The sequence below is a fragment of the Dama dama genome, chromosome 4, assembly GCF_033118175.1.
Source record: "Dama dama isolate Ldn47 chromosome 4, ASM3311817v1, whole genome shotgun sequence".
Taxonomy (NCBI): Eukaryota; Metazoa; Chordata; class Mammalia; order Artiodactyla; family Cervidae; genus Dama; species Dama dama.
The window spans coordinates 39,613,396-39,633,805 of record NC_083684.1 but is presented as its reverse complement, the minus strand read 5'-3'; the positions used below and the strand labels follow the sequence as shown (position 1 = coordinate 39,633,805).

Here is a 20,410-nt window from a genome sequence, read left to right as displayed (position 1 = left end):
TGGCACATCAGGTTTATTTCTGTGTGGGTGATGCTTTGGTGAAGGTATGTCCTCCATGTCTGTCAAACTGAGGTGATACCCTTGAAGATCTTGGCTCTCAGCCACCTTTTACACATCATTTGTAGCATCCACTGGTGATCCTTTCCTAAAACAGTTACCACATGAGAAATTCTTTTTTTTTTTTTTTTATTAGTTGGAGGCTAATTACTTCACAACATTTCAGTGGGTTTTGTCACACATTGATATGAATCAGCCATAGAGTTACATGCATTCCCCATCCCGATCCCCCCTCCCACCTCCCTCTCCACCCGATTCCTCTGGGTCTTCCCAGTGCACCAGGCCCGAGCACTTGTCTCATGCATCCCACCTGGGCTGTTGATCTGTTTCACCATAGATAATATACATGCTGTTCTTTTGAAACATCCCACCCTCACCTTCTCCCACAGAGTTCAAAAGTCTGTTCTGTACTTCCGTGTCTCTTTTTCTGTTTTGCATATAGGGTTATCGTTACCATCTTTCTAAATTCCATATATAACCACATGAGAAATTCTTTTTTTTTTTTTATTCTGGATCGCCCTATCCTTTTTTTTTTTTTTTTCCAGTGGGTTTTGTCATACATTGATATGAATCAGCCATGGATTTACATGTATTCCCAATCCCGATCCCCCCTCCCACCGAGAAATTCTTAAATGGTAATTTTCTTATCCCATCATCCCCTGCCTGTATCAGCTGGCATTCATCTATAAAAAAGTTTTTGTCCCTCTACTCTTCTTGTTTTCACTATGAATTTAGTTTTGTTTTTTTAATTCGAACTGTTGTAATCTAATAGCTTGCTCTATTTGATGCTCAGATGGCTCCAGATTTGATGAGTGGGAGCTTCTTCAACCAGCTGTGTCCTTTTTTCCCTTTTATTGAGATAAAATTCATCATTTTAGAATATTCAGGGGGTTTTGGTATGTATATTCATTATATTGTACACCTATTGCCATCATCAAACTTAATACCCTAAAAAGGAACTCCATGCCTGCTAGTCCCACTTCCTTCTCCCCATTCCTAGCAACCACAGATCTAACCAGGGATTTGCCTATCCTGGATATTTTACATAGTTGGACTCTTTCAACATGTGGCCTTTTTGTATCTGGTTTATTTCATCCTAGCATGTTTTCTAAGTTCATCCATGTAACACTGTATCATTCCTTTTATGACTGAATGATGTCCCATTAGATGGAAGACCATATTTTATCCATTCATAAGTTGATGCACATTCGGGTTATTTCAAGTTGTTGGTTATTATGAATAAGGCTACTGCGAAGATTCATGTGTGAGTTTTTATGTAAGCATATGTTCTTTAGGCAGATACTTACAAGTGGAAGGGCTAAATTGGTAATTCTGTTTTAGCAGAAGAACCCCCAAACTTTTCCATAGCAACTGAACCACTTTATATTCCTGCTATCAGTGTATAATGTTCTTGCTCCATATCTTGGCCGAGACTTGCTTTCTGGGAGTTTTTTGTTTGCTTTGACTATAGCTCTCCTAGTGAGTGAAATGGTATCTCAATGACTAATGATGTTGAGCATCTTTTCATCTGCTTGTTTGTTGGCCATTTACATAGCCTCTTAGGAGAGGTGTGTGTTCAAATCCTTTGCCCACTTTAAAACTATTTGTCTTACTGTTGAATGGTAAGAGTTCTTTATATATTCTGGATAGTAGACTCTCCCAGATAGAGCTGTGTCCTTTTGACTCCATCATTGTTCTTTGAGCATTTCTCTAGTTTCTGCCACAAAAAGGTGTTCCAAGCTCACCTTGTCTTTCCCCTGGTCCCTTTAGGGAGGGCTGGTATTTAGAAACCAAGATCTAGACTGTGGGCATGCTTCATATTATGGATGCTGTTGCCTCTCGGCCCTTTCAGTGGACATACAATGTGTACTTTTTCACCTAAAAGTTGCCTAAAAGTTGTTTATATATATATCAGTTCAGTTTATTATTGTTGTTTATGGCTCCACAGTACTTGATTATGCGGATGTACCGTGGTTTACTGAATCAGTCTCTTGTAGCTAGGCATTTGGGACATTTCCAGTCATTTTGTTTTTAGGCAATGCTGCAGTGAGTAGCCTTGTGCATGTGTTGCTTTTATTTGTGGAGATGCATCTTCAGGGTAAATTCCTAGTGTGGCTCTTCCTCCTTAAAAGGCAAATGTAGTTTGTTTTGTTTTTAAATTTCCTGTGACTTCCTTTACTGCGTTACTCGTGTTTTTTGTTGTTGTTTTTTTCTTGTTTCTTTTTGTCTTGGCCGACCACACTGTGCGGCTTGTGGGTTCCTAGTTCCCCAGCCAGGGATCGAACCCAGGCCCTTGCCAGTGAGAGCTCAGAGTCCTAACCCCTGGGCTGTCAGGAAATGCCCACGTAAATGTAGTTTTTGTTAAATGTTTCAGTGTCCCTTTCATAAAGATCACATCATTCTGTACAGCTGTCAGCAGTTGTGGAAATTATTAACTTGTTATATTTTGGCTTAAAATTTAGTTTAGGAAGTTTTGTGAGTAAATAGAGTTTACTTTATTTGATGATACCAGTGATTCCTCTAGATGTTTTATGTAAATTGATTTAATCTTTACAAAAACCCTATAGAGGCAAACTAAACATGGACAGGTTAGGCAGCTACCAGGGTCAGAGCCAGAATTTGAACGCAGTCAGCGGAGCTACACTTGGATTCATTGTGCTCATTTTTGAAGCAAATGGGGAAAATAAAAGCAATTGAGGGTGTTTTCATCTGTCATCATAAGCATGCATGGTGCTCCTCCACAGCCTTTACCCTTTTCTGTTGGGGATGAAGGAGTCCTTGTTAGGTGGGGAGAAACATGGCAGAGAATGTACCCAAAGGAAAAGTATACAGTACACCTCTGCAAAAGGGGACAGGATTGCAGTCAGTACTTTCCTGAGAAAGGCAGGTTGGAATGCCTGCCACTCCCCTTGGAAGGATCTCTGCCCCTTAGGTATGAGTGATTTGGTGGGTCACAAGTGGTAACGGCTCCTGGCGGGCCCTGAGATGTAGACCTGCATCAGTACAGATACTCTTGAATGTATGTGAGAGGCCAGCCTGCCTGTCCACCTGCCTGGTGGCCTTCACACACACCACCACCACCACCACCCCCCATTCCCTTTCCGGCCACCTGTGGACTGGGGACAGCACGTGGACTGAGGCAGCTAGAATGTTGGGGAGTAGGTTCCAATCCTGGTGCTTCCTCTTACTTTATGGAAGTCTCATTACTTTTGAATCAGGCAAGTAACAGTTTAGGTAGATGAGAAATTGATCAAGAAGTAGAACAAGAAAACAATGAGGCTTGGGGAACTTCACCCCTCTTAGGCCTCCTTTCATAGTAAAGTGGGGATAAAGTTTCTTCCCAGTTGTTGTGAACATTAGAGGAGGCACACAAGTGCCCGGTATGTGGTAGGTCCTCAGTGTGATGGTTGACCCTGAACATACCTCTAGGAAGCTCTCCAGTGAATATTGTTCCAGCAACCCCATTTGTATCCCTGTAGAATCTACCCTATCCATTTGTGGGATTTCACAATTAGTAGTCTAAAGGTCGTCTCATCTCTGAAGAAAATAGAGGTTGGAGGGATGGATATCCTGTAACTGTTTGGTACTGTACCCATGGGATCCCACACCAGAGCCTTGGATTCTGAAGGCAAGGACAGTGATTGTTACTTCGTGCTGTGTGCCTTACCCTGTGAAGGCCTGCGGATAACCATGAGGGTGCAGAGTGCTGTTTGGATGCTCTTTCTGACTTGCTGGGGGAGGCACAGATGGTGAGTTCTGACTAGGAGGAGATGGAGATGACAGGCCTGTGGCAGGGTTGTTGGGAGCAGGAGGAAGAAGCCAAAACTCCCACTGTGGGTGGACATTGCTTTCTGCTGGTACAGGGAGCCAGACTCCGGTTGAGGCATAGCCCAGAAGTCTCTCCCTAGGCTCTGACTGAGGGACTCACAGCTTGATGGGAGAGGAGACACTGCTGAGGTGGCAAGGGGTAGAGAGGCCAGGAATGGGGGGAAGGGCGGTCACCAGATAACTGGGAACCAGGGTGCTGTGTGGGAGGGTTGAGAAGTCACAAGGTCCTTTCCCCAACCCTGGCCAGCATTTCAGACAAGAAGAACCTAACCTTTAAAGTGTTTCTAATCTTGTGAAGAAATTTCTATGTGGGTAAGGTTAAAATTAACTTTTGTGTTCCATCTTGATTGTTCTCATCAAGCAAGTCAGGATAAATCATAGGAGTGACGTGAGATGTTTTCATTATGTTTTTCATTTATGATTTATTCATTTATGTCAAAGATGTTTTCCTGGAACATTTAATTGAACTGACTTTTTGGGTGTAGGACTGAGTTAACATTCCTAAATGATGGTCAGCCTTCACCACAAACCCACCTCACCCAGTCAGCTTCTCTGTGGAAAGGACTTTCTATTTGAAAGTCCTTGAAAGGCAAACATGATGTGAACCTCAGATTTTAAGCATCTTAAGTTTCCTGTGGGGAAGAATTTAACAATTTAAACTATGTCCCTGTTGAATGCAGTAATTTATTTTAAAGAGTGGGGGGTGCTTTGGCACATCTGTCAGCAGCTTGTGGCGTGTTACATCTGTCCTTGGTACTTAAAATATTTGGCACCATTTTACTGTGAATCCATTTCTGACCTACTCAGAATCATCTAACAAATGCTGGCCTGGAATGAATCCTTGGAGTCCATGGGAAACAGAACACTGTCATTGTTTAAACTGTGTATACAGACGATATATGTGTGGTGAGGAGGTATTTCCAAGGTTCCAATTAGCACCAGGTGGCTTTGCGCCCTGCAGGCCCGTCTGAGCAGATCTGTCCTCTGTTCCAGCAGAGCTGCAGGAGGCTAGCAGACGCCAGGACTTTGCTCTGTAATAAAGCAGCTGTGCTGGTACAGCCCGGAGCTGTGGTTCTGACTTGTGGTCCCCTCTCAGGCAGCCTTGCTCTTAACATTGCTCTTTGCATTTGTGAAGGCCTAAATCTAGGTTTCCCAGAGTGTCCTCTGGCCATGTCATAGGCAGTCAAGAAGGATTGGAAAACTCAAGGTGTAACTCTGTGGAAACAGGTTTTCAGTCTTGATTTGTTTTACAGGGGACTGGGTAGGTGTGACTCTTCAGAAAGGCTCAAGTGTGGGCGTTCCCAGCTGAGCATGACTGTGGACAAACCTCCAGGTTCCACAGAACGCCCTTCGAGAACATCCACATGAAGGGTTTGTAAGGCTGGGTCAAGGTCCATGTTTTCATGACTCATGGAATTTGGATGCTGGTGATCTTTGCATGTGGCTTCTGGGTGTCCTCTTACCTGCCCCACCTTCTCTTCCCTCTCACTGCCCCAGTGGGGATCAACTTCCGTAGACTGGTGAGTTCATAACTAGGACAACTCCTGGGAGGTTTTGCCCCTGGGAGCACGTTTCTCCAGTGGCTCTCACAGCCATCGTGGTCCTAGGCACAAAAGGTGTACAACAGACACAACTGGCTCTGGGTCCTTAAGGGGGAGCATCACCAGCACAGCCTCAGACCAGCCACTCTGCCCACACTTGGAACCAGAAGTGTTTCTGGCATTGAGCTGAACTGGAGCTGCTCTGACATACAAGGAAAACCACAGCCCACAGTTCCAGCCTGGACGGTCTCAGCTGCGAACCCTGAGTCAGGTGGACTTGGGTGACAAGTCACTTAACCCGTCTGAGTCTCAGTGTCTTCATCTGGAGAGCGGTGAGCAGATTCTCACCTGCCTCACAGGGAGGCTGGATGCACTGGAATGGACATGCAGCAGAGTGCCTGGTGTGCAGACCATCCTGAAACAGCCAACCCTGTCCCAGCTGTGAGAGACACACCTTAGTTTTTGAAGGGTCTTAGAAATCGCCACTTTCAAGGTGGGGAATAAGGCCAAGGAGGGAAAAGACGTGTCCCGGTCACACAGAAGAGCAGAGTTGTGACTGCTGCCCCGTCCCTACCTTCTCTACCCGAGGCCTCTTCCCCACCCAGTCGAGCTAAACACCAGGTCTTAAATCCGAAGAAATAAATTGCTAGTTTAGACTATGAGCAAGAGTGCTATTTTAGGGCAGGCACACTTTCAGCACACCATAAATTCCATCACCTGGGCAACTGCCTGATTTCTTGGGCAAGGCAGCGCTCCACCATCTGCGCGCGTGGGCACCTGAATACGTGGTGAGGTATGGGGTCTCCTGGGGCCTCCTCCCTGCTCCTCAGCTACCACTGCCCTCTCGCAGGAAACCATGGGCAAGAGAGGGTGACTCAAGATGCTGGTGATGGAGGTAAGCCTTCCCCGCAGGGCTTAAGAGTCTGCTGGGAGCAACAGACACCTGCTGTCTCTACCACCACAGTCTGCTCTCTGCTCCAAATAAACACTGAGGTCTTTGTGGTCTTCCTGTTCCCCACTGACTTGCCCCTACAGCCTTTAGGTGGGCAGAACTTGGTAGGTCAGGGTGTGGTGGGGTGGTGACCCTGGGCTGGGTTTTGGAAACTGAGAGTGTCCGTGTGGGTGGGGATGAGGGAATGGCCCAGCATGGAGCATTAACCTGAGTAGGGTGAGGAGGGCAGCTTCCTGCCCAGGGCAGGGCTTGGGCAGGACACCAGTGTTGGAGCCCAAGTCAGGTGAGGAGAGCAAGCCCGCCAGAGGGAGGGTGGCGTGGAGCTGAACTGGCTCAGACTGTCAGCGTGGGTGGGGTGAGGCGAGCATCCACAGGAGGTGTCAGAACCTGAGGCAGGTGAAGGGAGCCTCCGCAGGAGAGGGGTGGCCCGGTGTGGGGCCGCATGGTAGAAGCACATATGGGTAGGGGTGGGAGTGATGATGGGATGGATGAACACAGAGGCATGGATTAAGCAAATTACCAGATGAAAGAGTAACCAGGGTCCTCACCACTGGAGAAGGGAGTTACAAAGAATGAAGAGAGAAAACTAGAATGCTGAACTGGAGTTGGATATAGCGTTATGAACTCATTTTCACACTGAGAGAGAACCAATATATAGATGTAAGTATGTGCATGTATATGTGTGTGTTTATATACACATTCCCTAGCTGGTTGCACTGATAGCTCAGACCTGAGAGCAGCAACAGCCTACTGAACATACCTCAGGTCCAGACTCATTTTTGAGGTACCCTTTTCCAAAAAAAGTCAGGGCTAGTATAGGGAAAGTATAAGTGAGCTTGGACATCTATGCCAGACAGAAAGGGCTCAGAGCAATGGAGATGTGTCCAAAAAAAAAAAAAAAACAAAACAGCAGTCCAGTGGCTAGGTTTGAGGGACAATTTGAGCATTAAAAAAACAAAATTTGTAATGGATTACAACCCATTAAAAAAAAAAAAGTCAGCCTATATTTATATAAATTAATTGAAAGTTTAATAAGAAACAACATTCCCTGCCTCCTCAAAATCTCAATGGATGTGATTTCTTTGGTGGGTTATAATTCATTTCAGTCAGTACTTAATTTGATTGCTTCAGATTTATTTGTTCATTACAAGAGAGCGGCGGGGAAGAGTAACAGTGGAGGACAAGCCTGGGAGACCCAAGCCTAATCCCTAGAAGTAAACGCCATTAGTAATATAAGTGTCAGTATCAGTTCAGTCGCTCAGTCATGTCCAACTCTGCGACCCTGTGGACTGCAGCACTCCAGGCTCCTCTGTCCATCACCATCTCCTGGAACCTGCTCAAACTCATGTCCATTGAATTGATGATGCCATCCAGCCATCTCATCCTCTATCGTCCCCTTCTCCTCCTGCCTTCAATCTTTCCCAGCATCAGGGTTTTTTCTAATGGGTCAGTTTTTCACATCAGGTGGCCAAAATATTGGAGCTTCAGCTTCAGCGTCAGTCCTTCCAATGAATATTCAGGACTGATATCCTTTAGGATTGACTGGTTTGATCTTGCAGTCCAAGGGACTCTCAAGAGTCTTCTCCAGTGCCACAGTTCAAAGCCATTAATTCTTTGGCCTCAGCCTTTTTTATTGTCCGGCTTACGTCCCTACATGACTACTGGAAAAACCGTACCTTTGACTATACAGACCTTTGTAGGCAAAGTAATGTCATTGACAGTTGGATGGTAGTAATATATCTTGAGTAACTTTCAGGTTTTGGTGGTTGTATTCTGGTAAAGGAGGAAAACATCCCTGTATGTAGTATTTGAGGTGATGTGGTGTTAGGCTGGCAACTTACTCTCAAATAGTTTGGGGTGGGGGGAAGTTCTTTGTTCTGTACTTAAAACTTTTCTGGAGACTGTTTTCAAATACATTTAATTCAAACAAACCACCTTTGAGTCTGCCCATGTATGTGGATTAAAGAATCAGGTGGTGTGACATTCAGGCCATTCATAGTAACTCCTAAAACCTTTCCACTTCTTTGTGGTTTTTTCAGCTCATATTTCATTCTTCCTCCCCAAGTCTCCCGACTTTCCACACTTTGTCCTTGGCATGTCCTACCATCATCCTTTCCTGCCCACTCTGATGGTTTACCTAAGTCCCGTCTGTTTTCCTGCCCATAGGTCCAGGGGCCTCCATGCCCCTTCTAAGAACCAGGTCAAAGAACTCCTGGAGCATTTCTGGCTGCCCCCTGGCTTTCCCTGAGTAGGTCTGGGGACCCCCTAGGCATCCAGAGAAGTATTCTTAGGGGCCTCTGAGACCTTTCTTCTTTCAAAGAGCTCTGTACATTTTTCAGGATAACAAGCTCTAGTGCCCATTTGATACAGCAGAGATAGGACTTTGAATTATTCATCAGTACTTCATTTTCACCCGTATCCAATCACGTCAGCTCCCTGCTTAAAGAGCACAGCGCGGCTCCGATGGCTCCCCGGACTGCAGGGGCCTGCAGTATCTGCCCTTGTCCCTGCCCTTCACATGCCTTTTAACCCCTTTCTATCTGAACAAGAACCCAGACTGCTCCCCTCTTTCTGAACCGCTACAGCCTTTCCATCAGGGCCTTTTCTTAGGCTGGGTCCTCTTTCCAGAATGCCTTGCTTGTTCAGAATGGTGACAGCAACAATAATGAGTAAACATTTGCTGAGAGTCTCCTTTGTCTCAGACACGATACTAGAGCCTTTACAAGGTAAAGATGAGGAGACTGAGGCTCACAGATGTTCACGACTTGTCTGAGGTCATGCAGCCAGTGAATACAATCCTGTGTTCCACAAATGCTTCTTTGCACATCCACCCCATGTCTGGCCCTGAGCCAGGCCAGAGGATACAACAGAGAGGCCTTTGCCCTCTCGGAGCTCATGGTCAGAGACCGATGGGTAAACAGTGAGTCATAACACAGTGTTACAAACACTTTGATCCTAGGAGCCGTGGAAGCCAGAGCCGGAGCACCTGACCCAGCCTGGGAATGCAGGAAGGTGTTCCTGATATGCAGGACGTAGCCCTCTGCTGTTTCGAGGTTTAAATGCTTTAAGATGTGAGAACAAGTAGAGCAGTGTCTGGCATGTAGAAAGCATGGTAAGAGTGTCACCTCCACCTTCCCCTCCTCTTCTTCCTCTTCCTCTTGGCCTTATAAAGGAATGGCTGTTTTTAATGTGGAAGGGGGCGCAGCAGGTGAGATTATGAGTTACATTCTGGCCTGATGGAATTCAGGACACCCAAGGGTGACTTCTAGTGGGAGAAAGGTCATAGGAAAGAGGATGAAGCTAGCACCCTGAAGAACACGGAGTACTAGGAGCTAAGCCCATAAAGATAACGGACGAGAGCCACCAGAGAGATGGGAGGAAAATCAGGAGAGCCTGGGGCCGTCTGTGCCACGCAGGGAGATTGTCACAAGAAGGCAGAAGCGGTTGGCAGGATCACGTGCTGCTTGGTGAACTCCTCCTTAGCTTTCGAGACACAGTGTAACTCTGCAAAGCTTTCTCTTCCTCTCTCACCCTGGGCGACTGTACTGGCCTTGTAGTCCTGCATATGTGGCAGCAGCAGATTCCCGTTCCCCACCTTAGGGCCTAAGCATCAGACTCTTGGGGGAGGTCCTGAAAATCTACCCATTGAGTGAATCCTGTGCACATTAAAGTCTGCAGAAGCCTGCTTTCTAGAGACAAGAATCCCAGGGTAGAATTCTCATTGGTCCCAGGCCCACCCTGAAGGGAACCCTTATTGGTCATTCTTGGGTCAGGTGCCGACTCTTCCCAGGTGGGCATGGTGGGAGGTGGGAGGTGGATGCTGGAGTAGAAGAGGAATGGCCCCGGAACGGGAGAGCTGCTGTTACTAGGAGCAGGGATCGTGCTGGACAGACAGATGTCCTCTATGTTTCCACAGTTCTTTTCAGAGAGCCTCCAAGCTCCAGCATGGGGTTCGGGCACCGGGGGAGGGCTGTCAGCAAATATTTACTTTATGTGCCTTGACTCCTGGCTAACCTGGGCAGCTCCTGGAGGCTCATAGGCTAGTTTAGCCAGCCCAGGCCGGTGGGGGCCACAGGTATCGGAGGTAAGTATAGGCAGTGTCCCCTTTCCCTTGTAGCCACACTTTCCTCTTTCTTCCCCAGAAAACCCTTCCCCTGCGCCTGCCCTGGGAAGAGAACGGGATGGGGGAAGGCAGCTAGGGAGAAGCCAGGCAGCTGCTGAGCAGGCCAATCTTCCCCTGAATCCCTGAATCGTCAGGTGCCAGCAGGGTGTGGAGGTGACATGAACCACAAACTGGGGTCCCACGGAGGCTGGGATTCCACTGGAGGCGCCCATGAGGGGCACAGATGGTTTGGCCCGGGTTGTCCTTGGTCATAGGAACTGAAGGAATGTCAAACTGGAAAATCCCGGCGAGCACTATTTTTAGAGGAGACTTGGAGAGCATTTTTCCGGCTGAAGGGACAAGTTCTTTCAGAAGCAGCAGTTAACTCTAACCCCTGAGCCGCTCCCGCCTGGAATCGGCCCAGGCCCTCCAGGCTCATGGGAACACTCGAGGTCGGGGTGGGGGGTGGGGTGTTTGATGGGGGAGGGGGTTATCGGCTCCTTTCAAACAGGGAAAGAGGTTGTTTGTTTATTTTTACATCTTTGAGTTGAGTCCTTCAAACATTAGGAATTTATACTGGTACCTTTCTTTAAAAGTAGAGAATCATTTCAGGCCAAGCTCATAGTCTGGAAACATTAAACATGATTTTCTTGGTTGTTCAGATCATGCTTAATATTAATAATTGTTCATGATCAACTTAGTCTTCCCACTACCTGCTTTATGCTTGCAGTGTTCTACTTAACTACCATTGTCTTTGTTTTTCTGTTTGAGGTGGAAGTCTCTAGGGATCCTGCTAATTACTGAGCTTATTAAAAGTGGTAGATTTGATCTACTGCTTAATTGAAGTCACAGGAAAAGCTACCCCCAGCCCCCAACACTCAGGGGGTTGCCCTGGGGAGGGGCCTCAGTAGGAAGCAAAGTGAAATTGGAAGCCCTTCTCATCATCATCAGGCAATGCCTTCAGGGACAGGGACCCCAGTTGGGGAAGGTTTTGCTCCCAGCCTTTCATGGAATTTAGAATCTAAAGCCCTTGTAGTACCCATGCTTTTGAGGTTAGTACTCTCGAAGGAATCCACATGCTTGGGGGGGAGGGCTAGAGTAAGGAGTCCCCCAGACTTGGAGGTGGTTACCTTTGGGCTGAATGAGAAGCTGAGAGACTTGGCAAGAGGTCAGGCCTGATGCAGGTAATGCAATGGATACTGGGGCATAATGTGCACCTTTAGAGGATAAAGAGTTTATTCCAGTACCTTTTCTTTGGAAAAGCCCCTGATGCTGGGAAATATTGAGGGCAGGGAGAGAAAGGGACATCAGGGGATGAGAGGGTTGGATGGCATCAAGACTCAATGGATATAAGTTCAATCAAACTCCAAGAGATAGTGAAGGACAGGGAAGCCTGGCGTGCTGCAGTCCATGGGGTCGCAAAGAGTCAGACACAACTGAGCAACTAAACAACAAAGGATGATGTGCTTTGAGCAGCTCTTTCACAATGAGTTCAGGGACTGAGCTAAGAATCAGCATTATATTTGCTGGCAGAGGCTATCCACTGGCAGCAATGAGTGAAGTAGCGTCTGGTTCCTTCATCAATCTCTTCTGAGTCTGGTTTCCTTGAGTAAGGCCTGGATAGGTGGACCAGATGCTGGAACCTAGGGACCTGAGGGCTACCCACCTCTCTGTCATTTCTCATCTTCTTTTTGTCTTCAGCATTTGCAGACACCTGGAAGCACAGCTCTAGCCACAAGCTCATGCTCTATTACAGTTGACCACTTGAGGAAGGCAACGATGCCAAGTTTTATCTACTATGTGGGATTCCCAACAACGCCCATTGAAAGTCTGTGAACTTTTGTTAAAAACCAGAAGGAAAAATTTTGCATGTGTCCCTAGAACTAAAAATAAATGTAGGCTAGTGTCCAGGAACAGGGAACAGTTAATGAGGACTGGAGAGGAGCCTCCAGTCTTGCTTCCGCTCAATCTATCTCCTTTGATGAAGCCAAGAGAACATTCTAGAGGGAGGTGTCACTCTTCTGCTTAACACTGCTTAATCCATCCTCTCACATGGCCCCCGAGGCCCTGCAGGGACGCCCAAAGCCACATTCCACCCTCTTCATTGTGCTTTGCTTTCTCACTTATCTCTGGGTCTCTGTGCATGTTGTTCCTTCTTGCTGAAACACTTTTCCACCAGTCCTTATCATCTCTTTGCCTTGCTAACTGCTCTTCCTATTTCAGACCTCAGCTGAAATTCTGACCCACAGACTCAGTGAAATCCTTCCTGGAAATTCCCTTACCACCATGAACAATCCTCTGCACATTTTACTGGTTTCAATGCTTGTTCCCCACGTCTGTGCTGGCAGGGATGATATCAAACGCTCAAGTTTCTTTTTAAAAAATCATTTAAGATCTAGCATTTATTAAAATTATATGAACACATAAAAATGACATGAACCCATCGTTGAGAGAATCAAATAGTTCTACAAGGCCTATAACCCCCATTACATTTCCTGCTTCCCAGAATTGACATTTTAAAACTTTTAACCAATCGTATTCATAATTATATGGGAAGTCCCTTTAGCATTATCTTTTTAATTGACATGCATATACTGCTACCTCTTGAGTTTTTTGTTTTTTTTTTTTTACCTCTTGAGTTTTAAGCATGGATGATGAGTATTTAGGTCTCTTGCCCATCTTTCCCTTCTTCCTATCCCACATGGACACATTCTATCTCTCTGTCCTTTCTTCCTAATATGACCAGGTACTGTGGTTAGGTCAGCACTCATTGTTTACATTCTTATAATTATGCAGGTATTATTCACCTGTGATTTACCATACTTCTTTTCTATGTATCATTTTATTTCCCCACAGTTCATCTATGAATATTTCCTTAATTTTCTGTGCATTTATCCCTATATGTGTGTGTGCGCTCAGTTACTCAGTTGTGCCTGACTCTTTGCCACCCCATGGACTGTAGCCCATCAAGCTCCTCTGTCCATGGGATTTTCCCAACAAGAATACTGGAGTGGGTTGCCATTATCTCCTCTAGGGGGTCTTCCCAACCCAGGGATCAAACCCACGTCTCCTGCGTCTCCTGCATTGGCAGGCAGATTCTTTACCACTGAGCCACCTGGGAAGCACACATTTATCACTAATTTATCTGAAAACTTTACTGAAACTATGAATCTTTCTTTTCTGTATATTCAGACACATTCTTACTGGGTTGGTCAAAAAGTTCTTTGGGTAAGATGGTGAAAAACCTGAACGAATTTTTTGACTAACTGAATAATTTCATCTTGAAGGTGTCTCCCGAAGCCTCTAGCTGCTCTAATCTGGTCTGGTTAACCCCCAGCCCTGCTGCACAGGGGCCTATGTCCCCTCCACCATAAGGACCCTTATCACCTCTCTCTAGGCTGCATCCACCCTTTCCTGGATCGCATGTCCTCTGCTTCTTTGGTTTAAATCCTTGTACTCGTGGTGTTCTCCAGCAGCTTCCTGAGAAGAGACAGAAGGAGTCTTTCATGTCCAAAAGAGTCTTTCATAAGTCATCATACGCAGTTGATACTCCAGCTGGAATCAGACTTCTAAATAGGCGTCATTTTTCCTCAGGATATGGAATGATCTACTCCATTCCCTTGTACTTCCCTAAGTTGCTTTTGAAAGGTCTGATGCCTTTCTCTTTCTTTCTTGATGCTTTTCTGATTCCTGATCCTTTATAATGAAATCTGCTCAGTTGTCTGGAACCTTGAGGCTCTTCTTTTTGCCTCAGTGATCTTGATGTATCTGATGCTGGTCCATGTTGATTCATTGTGCTGGGCACTGATGGGTCCTTTAAATCCAAAACTCATATCCTTTGGCTCTGTAAACATGTTCCTGAATTATTATTTTTTATTTTCTTCCCTCCATATTCTCTGTTCTAACTTTATGAGAGTCTTATTATTCTATTAGTCTCTTTTCTCTCATTTTCCACCTCTTTGTCTTTTGATTCTTTTTCCTGTGAGATTTTCTTTAACTCATCAGTTCAGTTCAGTTGCTCAGTTGTGTCCCACTCTTTGTGACCCCATGAATCGCAGCACGCCAGGCCTCCCTGTCCATCACCAACTCCCGGAGTTTACTCAAACTCATGTCCATTGAGTCGGTGATGCCATCCAGCCATCTCATCCTCTGTCGTTCCCTTCTCCTCCTGCCCCCAATCCCTCCCAGCATCAGGGTCTTTTCCAATGAGTCAACTCTTTGCATGAGGTGGCCAAAGTATTGGAGTTTCAGCTTCAGCATCAGTCCTTCCAATGAACACCCAGGACTGATCTCCTTTGGGATGGACTGGTTGGATCTCCTTGCAATCCAAGGGACTCTCAAGAGTCTTCTCCAACACCACAGTTCAAAAGCATCAATTCTTAGGCGCTCAGCTTTCTTTGCAGTGCAACTTTCACATCCATACATGACCACTGGAAAAACCACAGCTTTGACTAGACGGACCTTTGTTGGCAAAGTAATGCTTTAACTCATAATGAATTAAAATTTGTTTTGCTTTCATATTGTTTAATATCCAAGGACACAAATACATATAATTTTTAATATTGTACCCCCTACCCTCAACTGTGCCTAGTGTTCCCTAGCTAAGGGACTCTCTGTCTTACCTTCTCTAGAGAAAAAAGTTCTAGTTGTGGGGGATGGGCAAGGGAGAGGATCCAGGAATCCATTTGCTTCTTAAAAGACTTTCAGTTAAGGTCTTTTTTTAGTTTGTTTTTTAGATTTCTGCTTTCACCCCCACTTCTAGATGGGCTCGGTGATGTCATGATTCCTAAGCCTTTTTTCCTGTGATATGACCTAGGTTGCATTTCAGCCTTCCCCTGTACCAGCTTAGGGTTTAGCTTTCTTGGATCTGCTAAGTCAGTTACCACTTGCCCCTTTGCTCTTCTGCTTCCAACATTTTGTTGCCATTGTCTCCTCTCTCATTCTTTGTCCCTGTGGTTTTATGCCTTTAAAACATAAATCCGTGTAACTGTCATTTCACTGGGATTTGGGAAGAAAGCAGAGGCCAAAGCCTGCATCCAGTCATTCACCTTGTCTTTCACTGGCAATCTCCAGGTCTTAACATATTCTTTAGCATAGAAGTGCCCAATAAATATTTGTTGGTTGAATAGAGTGTTAGAGTCCTTGTCTTTCCCACCTTTGGTAACCAAAAGGTGAGAGCTGTTTAAATTGAGATCTCCTTAGTTACGGCATTTACTGCTTCTCACTTCACAACCTCATCTGAAATATATACTAGGCAATGGACATGAGTTTGGGTAGACTCCGGGAGTTGGTGATGGACAGGGAGGCCTGGCGTGCTGTGGTTCATGGGGTCACAAAGAGTCAGACATGACTGAGCAACTGAACTGAACTGAACTGAACAACGTGTAGTGAAAAAAAATTGGACATGAGCCGGCTCTGCCCACCAACTGTGTGGCCTGGGACTACCAGTCTGAAACCTTACTCGAGTCTTCTGTAAAATGGGAATAACACTTTCAAGTGTCTTCTTCGGTGCTCAGAGCATGATAAGCTCTAGATATTTGAAGTGTGGAAGGGTTCGATACCAAAGCGACAATTCTTAGAAAGTCAGTGTTTTACTTAAGCTCAAAATTAGCCTTCACACTTGAATTGCAAATTGGCCCCTAATTAATGCCCTTCAGTGTAAAAAATCTGTGTTTTACTTGCCTTGATGATTAGACAGAGATGGCAAAATCTTTGCATCTAAGAGAGGAAACTAATGTTCGTCACCAAGGGTCTCCTATGGGCAAGCGGCCACTCCTCGGTCAGGCAGGTGGACCCAGAACGTACACTGGGAGTTATTCACAAATCTTACTGTGTGTCTGCCTTGCAGATCCGGTACTAAACGACCCCCCTCACTCACTCACCCTGATTTCTCCTCACTCGTGTCCCTGACCTCAGAACCGGTTTGTTGCCCGGTGTGGGAGCCCAGACACTGTGCCCCCTCGTGTCAGTCAAACAGTCAAGTCCACCCGGGACTTCTTAGTGTTCTCAGCACTGAGGCCGCATATCTTGGCCTTCACCAGAAAGTCCTCTAGCCTACTTCCTCCAGGGGAGAAACTGAGGCAGCGCCCTGAGAAAGCAACACCGTGCCCCGCTAGGCCCACCTCAACCCTCCGACAGCCCCCACTGTCCCGGGTCCCCACAATCCCCAGTCTCCGGGACCCCTGCCCTCCCACGCCGTGACGGCCTGACGCGCAGCCGCGGCCCGGGCCCCCGCAAGGGCAGGTGAGGGCGGGGCCGGAGTTCCCGGCGCCCCGCCCCCAGCCCCGCCTGGCTAGAGGCCCCGCCTCTCCGAGGCCCCGCGGCGCGAGCCGCCGCCTCCCCTCGCGGGAGCCGCCGAGCAGAGCGCCGCCGAGCGGCCAGCGGGCGGGCGCTCGCTCCGCCCCCTCCCGGCCCGCCGCGCCGGCTCCCGCCTCCTTCTCTCTCCACTCGCTCCCGCCTCCCTCCCTTTCCGCTGCTGAGGCGGCGGGAGCCGAGCCCGAGCGGACCGAACCGCGGCCGCAGCGGGGCGGCGGGTGCAGAGGCGGCGCTGGTGCGGGAAGTCAGTCTGTCGTCGTCTCCGTCGGCAGCGGCGGCGGCGGCAATGCGGCGGCCCTGCTGAGTCCGCCAGCTCCGGGCGCCGGGAGCCAGCCGCGCGAGGCGGCTTGGGCCGGGCGGCAGCATGCGGAGCGGCGAGGAGCTGGACGGCTTCGAGGGCGAGGCCTCGAGCACCTCCATGATCTCGGGCGCCAGCAGCCCGTACCAGCCCACCACCGAGCCGGTGAGCCAGCGCCGCGGGCTGGCCGGCCTGCGCTGCGACCCCGACTACCTGCGCGGCGCACTCGGCTGCCTCAAGGTCGCCCAAGTGGTAGGTGCCGGGCGGGGCCCCAGGTGCGGGCGGGCGGCCTAGCTGCGCGCCTTCTCTCGCTGCTCCCGCTTCAGGGGGCGCAGGCCCGGCCGGCCTCCACCGCGCCCCGGGCTTCCCATCTCCCGACTCCTTGCGCCCCCTCTTCTAGCCGGATCCCCGGGCCTCCCTCCCTTCTCCCCTGGGGACCCCGCCTTTTCGACCCCTGCCGTCTCAGGTGTGCGCCTTCTACCTGAACACCTGCCCCCGGGCCTACCTGTCCACGCCAACCTTCGCTATAGCGGGCCTCTTTCACTGTTGGACTTGGTGGTGCGCAGAACCCGGCGGGGGTCACGCCTTCCCCTGGGTGCTGCTGGTCGTAGCAATAACTTGTGTTAGGTTTTCGGGGGCCGCACGTCCTCCACTCCTCCGGACCGTCCTCGTTTGTCTCTGCCTCCACTACTGGGGAAGATTTCTTCCCCCGGTGCCCAGCAGAGTGCTGAGCATATGGTAGACGCTCAGATAAATGTTGGCTGAATGGAGGCATGTAGTCTAGAAGCATTGAGGGAGCCCGACTCTGCCCGCAGAGTCTCCAGTTTATATTGCAGAGGTTTTGATTCCTTCTAATTAGCCCAGAAGATAGAACCGGCATCTCTGAATCCTACGCCCCAGCACGGTGGCTGGCATTGCCCAATTGGTACCCAGAGTTAAATCACTGCGGGAGGGCAGCCAGTTTTGGAGGTAATAGAAACAGAGAACTTTCTGTTGGGCTTGTCTATGGTAGAGCTCATTCCTCAGAATACTTATTTTTAGCTTCCAGGGCGTTCAGGGCAGGGTCCTGTCCCCTCTGCCCCTCTTTTGTGGGTTTCTAACGAGCCTGTTTGATTGGTTGCTTAGCTCTGATGTGGATGGAGCATGCTCGGGTTGGGACAAAACTGTGTCCCGGTATTCCCTGACACAGGTAGGCCTTACTCTGAGGCCGCTTAGCAAAACTTCATTGACTTCTCAGCTACAGAAGCCATTTGCACGGACCTGCACGGTATATGCGTTTTGTTTATTCCAAGCATTGGTCTCCTTGTGCTTACTTGAGCACGTCGGTAAAGGTTCCTTGGGAATCCTTTAACGTGACTATCCTTTCAGTAAAGGTTTGTAAATTGCAGAATCACAGACTGTTTTATCCTTCTTTTGGGTGAAAGGCTTGTTCTGCTGATTGTGAGATGGTAGTTTTTGAAGGGCTCTCAGGAAAGACAAACGGAGCAGGTTATTCCTCTCTAGAATTTTAAACTGACCTTATCTGGTAAACTGGAATGTTCTCAGAGATATATTGGTTCTGGACTTAGGCACTGCTGTTAGTAAAGAGAATGGAGAAGGTGGGGGAGGTGCCATTTAGAAGAGGCAGCTAGTTGATGTTTGAGTACAACACAGAAAATCACAAATGAATAAAAGCTGGGAGAAAGGGAACTTGGACCCAGGTGTAATTTAGGGATCTTGTTAAGTACCTGGCTTTGTTCACTCTGGACTTTTGAAAGTAAATAGACCTTGCCACTTAAGGGATCTGGTTAAAGAATGAAATCCAGTAGTTGGTATAGAATGTTAGCTACCACCTCATTGCTGGAATTTTGTCACCTAAGGCCATAAATGGAAGCCAATGATAAATGGTATTTATCATTGCCTTTCTGTAAGGTGCTGTTTTTAGTAGAACTTTACTTTTCATCTGGAAGAACTTTGGTGTCCAGCTCCTAAAATCTCCACTAACTCTTGCCTCTAGAATTTAAACAGTGAGAGGTTCTGTTATATGTGGGTGAGTGAAGGACAGGGATCTGCTTGAAGGGTATGGCAACATGAAATAGTCTCCCATGCATTTAGCTTTTCAGCCTTGATTGAAAAAATCAGGGTTTTTAGGGGGAAAACCCCTCCACAAAACTCCAAGAAATTGGACTCTTGACTTAAACTGAAAAAGAAAACAAGAATCGTTATGAAGATTTTTTTTTTTTTTGGCTGCCCCATATAGCATGTGGGATCTTAGTTCCCTGACCAGGGATCGAACCCATCTCTCCTGCCTTGGAAGCATTGGAAGCTTGGAGTCCTATTCACTGGACCACCAGAGAAGTCCCTGAAGATATTTCTAAGATGTTGCAATATCCCATCAAGAAATATTTTAATATAAGTTCTAATTCTGTGGCTTTTGTGAAAAATTTGATTTTTAAAATTTTGTATTAGTCTTTAGAGACATTTTTTTGTGGTCTGTGGCTTATTGCTACCTGTAGGTCCTTGCTACAAGTGTGGTCGGCAGTACTCCTAGCACCTAAGAGCTTGTTAGAATTGCAGAATCATAGGCTTCACCTCAGACCTTATGAATCATAATCTACAGTTTAGCAAGATTTGCCAGGAGTTCTCTTGCACGTTAGAGTTTGAGACTTACCTTTCTGTAATCATTTTTAGTATTAAAACTTTATACCCGTGTATATGTGCTCAGTTGTGTCCAACTCTTCATGACCCCATGGACTGTAGCCCGCCAGGCTCCTCTGTCCATGGAATTTTCCAGGCAAGAGTACTGGAGCGAGTTGCCATTTCCTTCTCCAGGGGATCTTCCTGACCCAGGGATCAGACGTTTCTTGCATCTCCTACATTGGCAGGTGGGTTCTTTATCAGCTGAGCCACCAGGGAAGCTCTATATCATTTTAGCGTTAAAACTTTATATACAGGTACTGGCAATCAGAATCGTAAATAGTCAGCATCAAGGCTGGGGTTCTTCTGTAAAATGAGCCTATACTTTCCTCAGAGGATTAAGAGAATGAGGTAATACGTAGAAATTAGGACCTAGCTTATTAGGTGCTTAGTGTATAATAAAACGTTAGCTGTCACTGTTGCTAATTAATTAAAGAAACTTGATGAAAATGCCACCCCAAAATTATAATTAAATTTTTTAAAAAATAAACTTTCACCAGCTCTCTGTTCCCTCTTTTAAAAAAAGTTTTATTTATTTGTTTTTGGTTGCGCTGGGTCTTGGTTGCTATGCAAGGTATTGCTCTGGTTGCCATGCTCGGGGGCTACCCTTCATTGGTTGGGGAACATGGGCTCTAGAGCAC

General features: G+C 47.2%; 1 protein-coding gene across 1 annotated transcript in view; it reads left to right on the top strand.

Annotated features, from left to right (window-relative positions):
* Positions 1-17,144: 17,144 nt before the first annotated feature.
* CMTM4 (CKLF like MARVEL transmembrane domain containing 4) overlaps positions 17,145-20,410 on the top strand; it is a 75,502-nt gene continuing 72,236 nt past the window's right edge. The window contains exon 1 of the mRNA XM_061138661.1: positions 17,145-17,345. Within this exon, the coding sequence (XP_060994644.1) occupies positions 17,160-17,345 (186 nt within the window). The 5' untranslated portion in view covers positions 17,145-17,159. The remainder of the gene's footprint in view (positions 17,346-20,410) is intronic.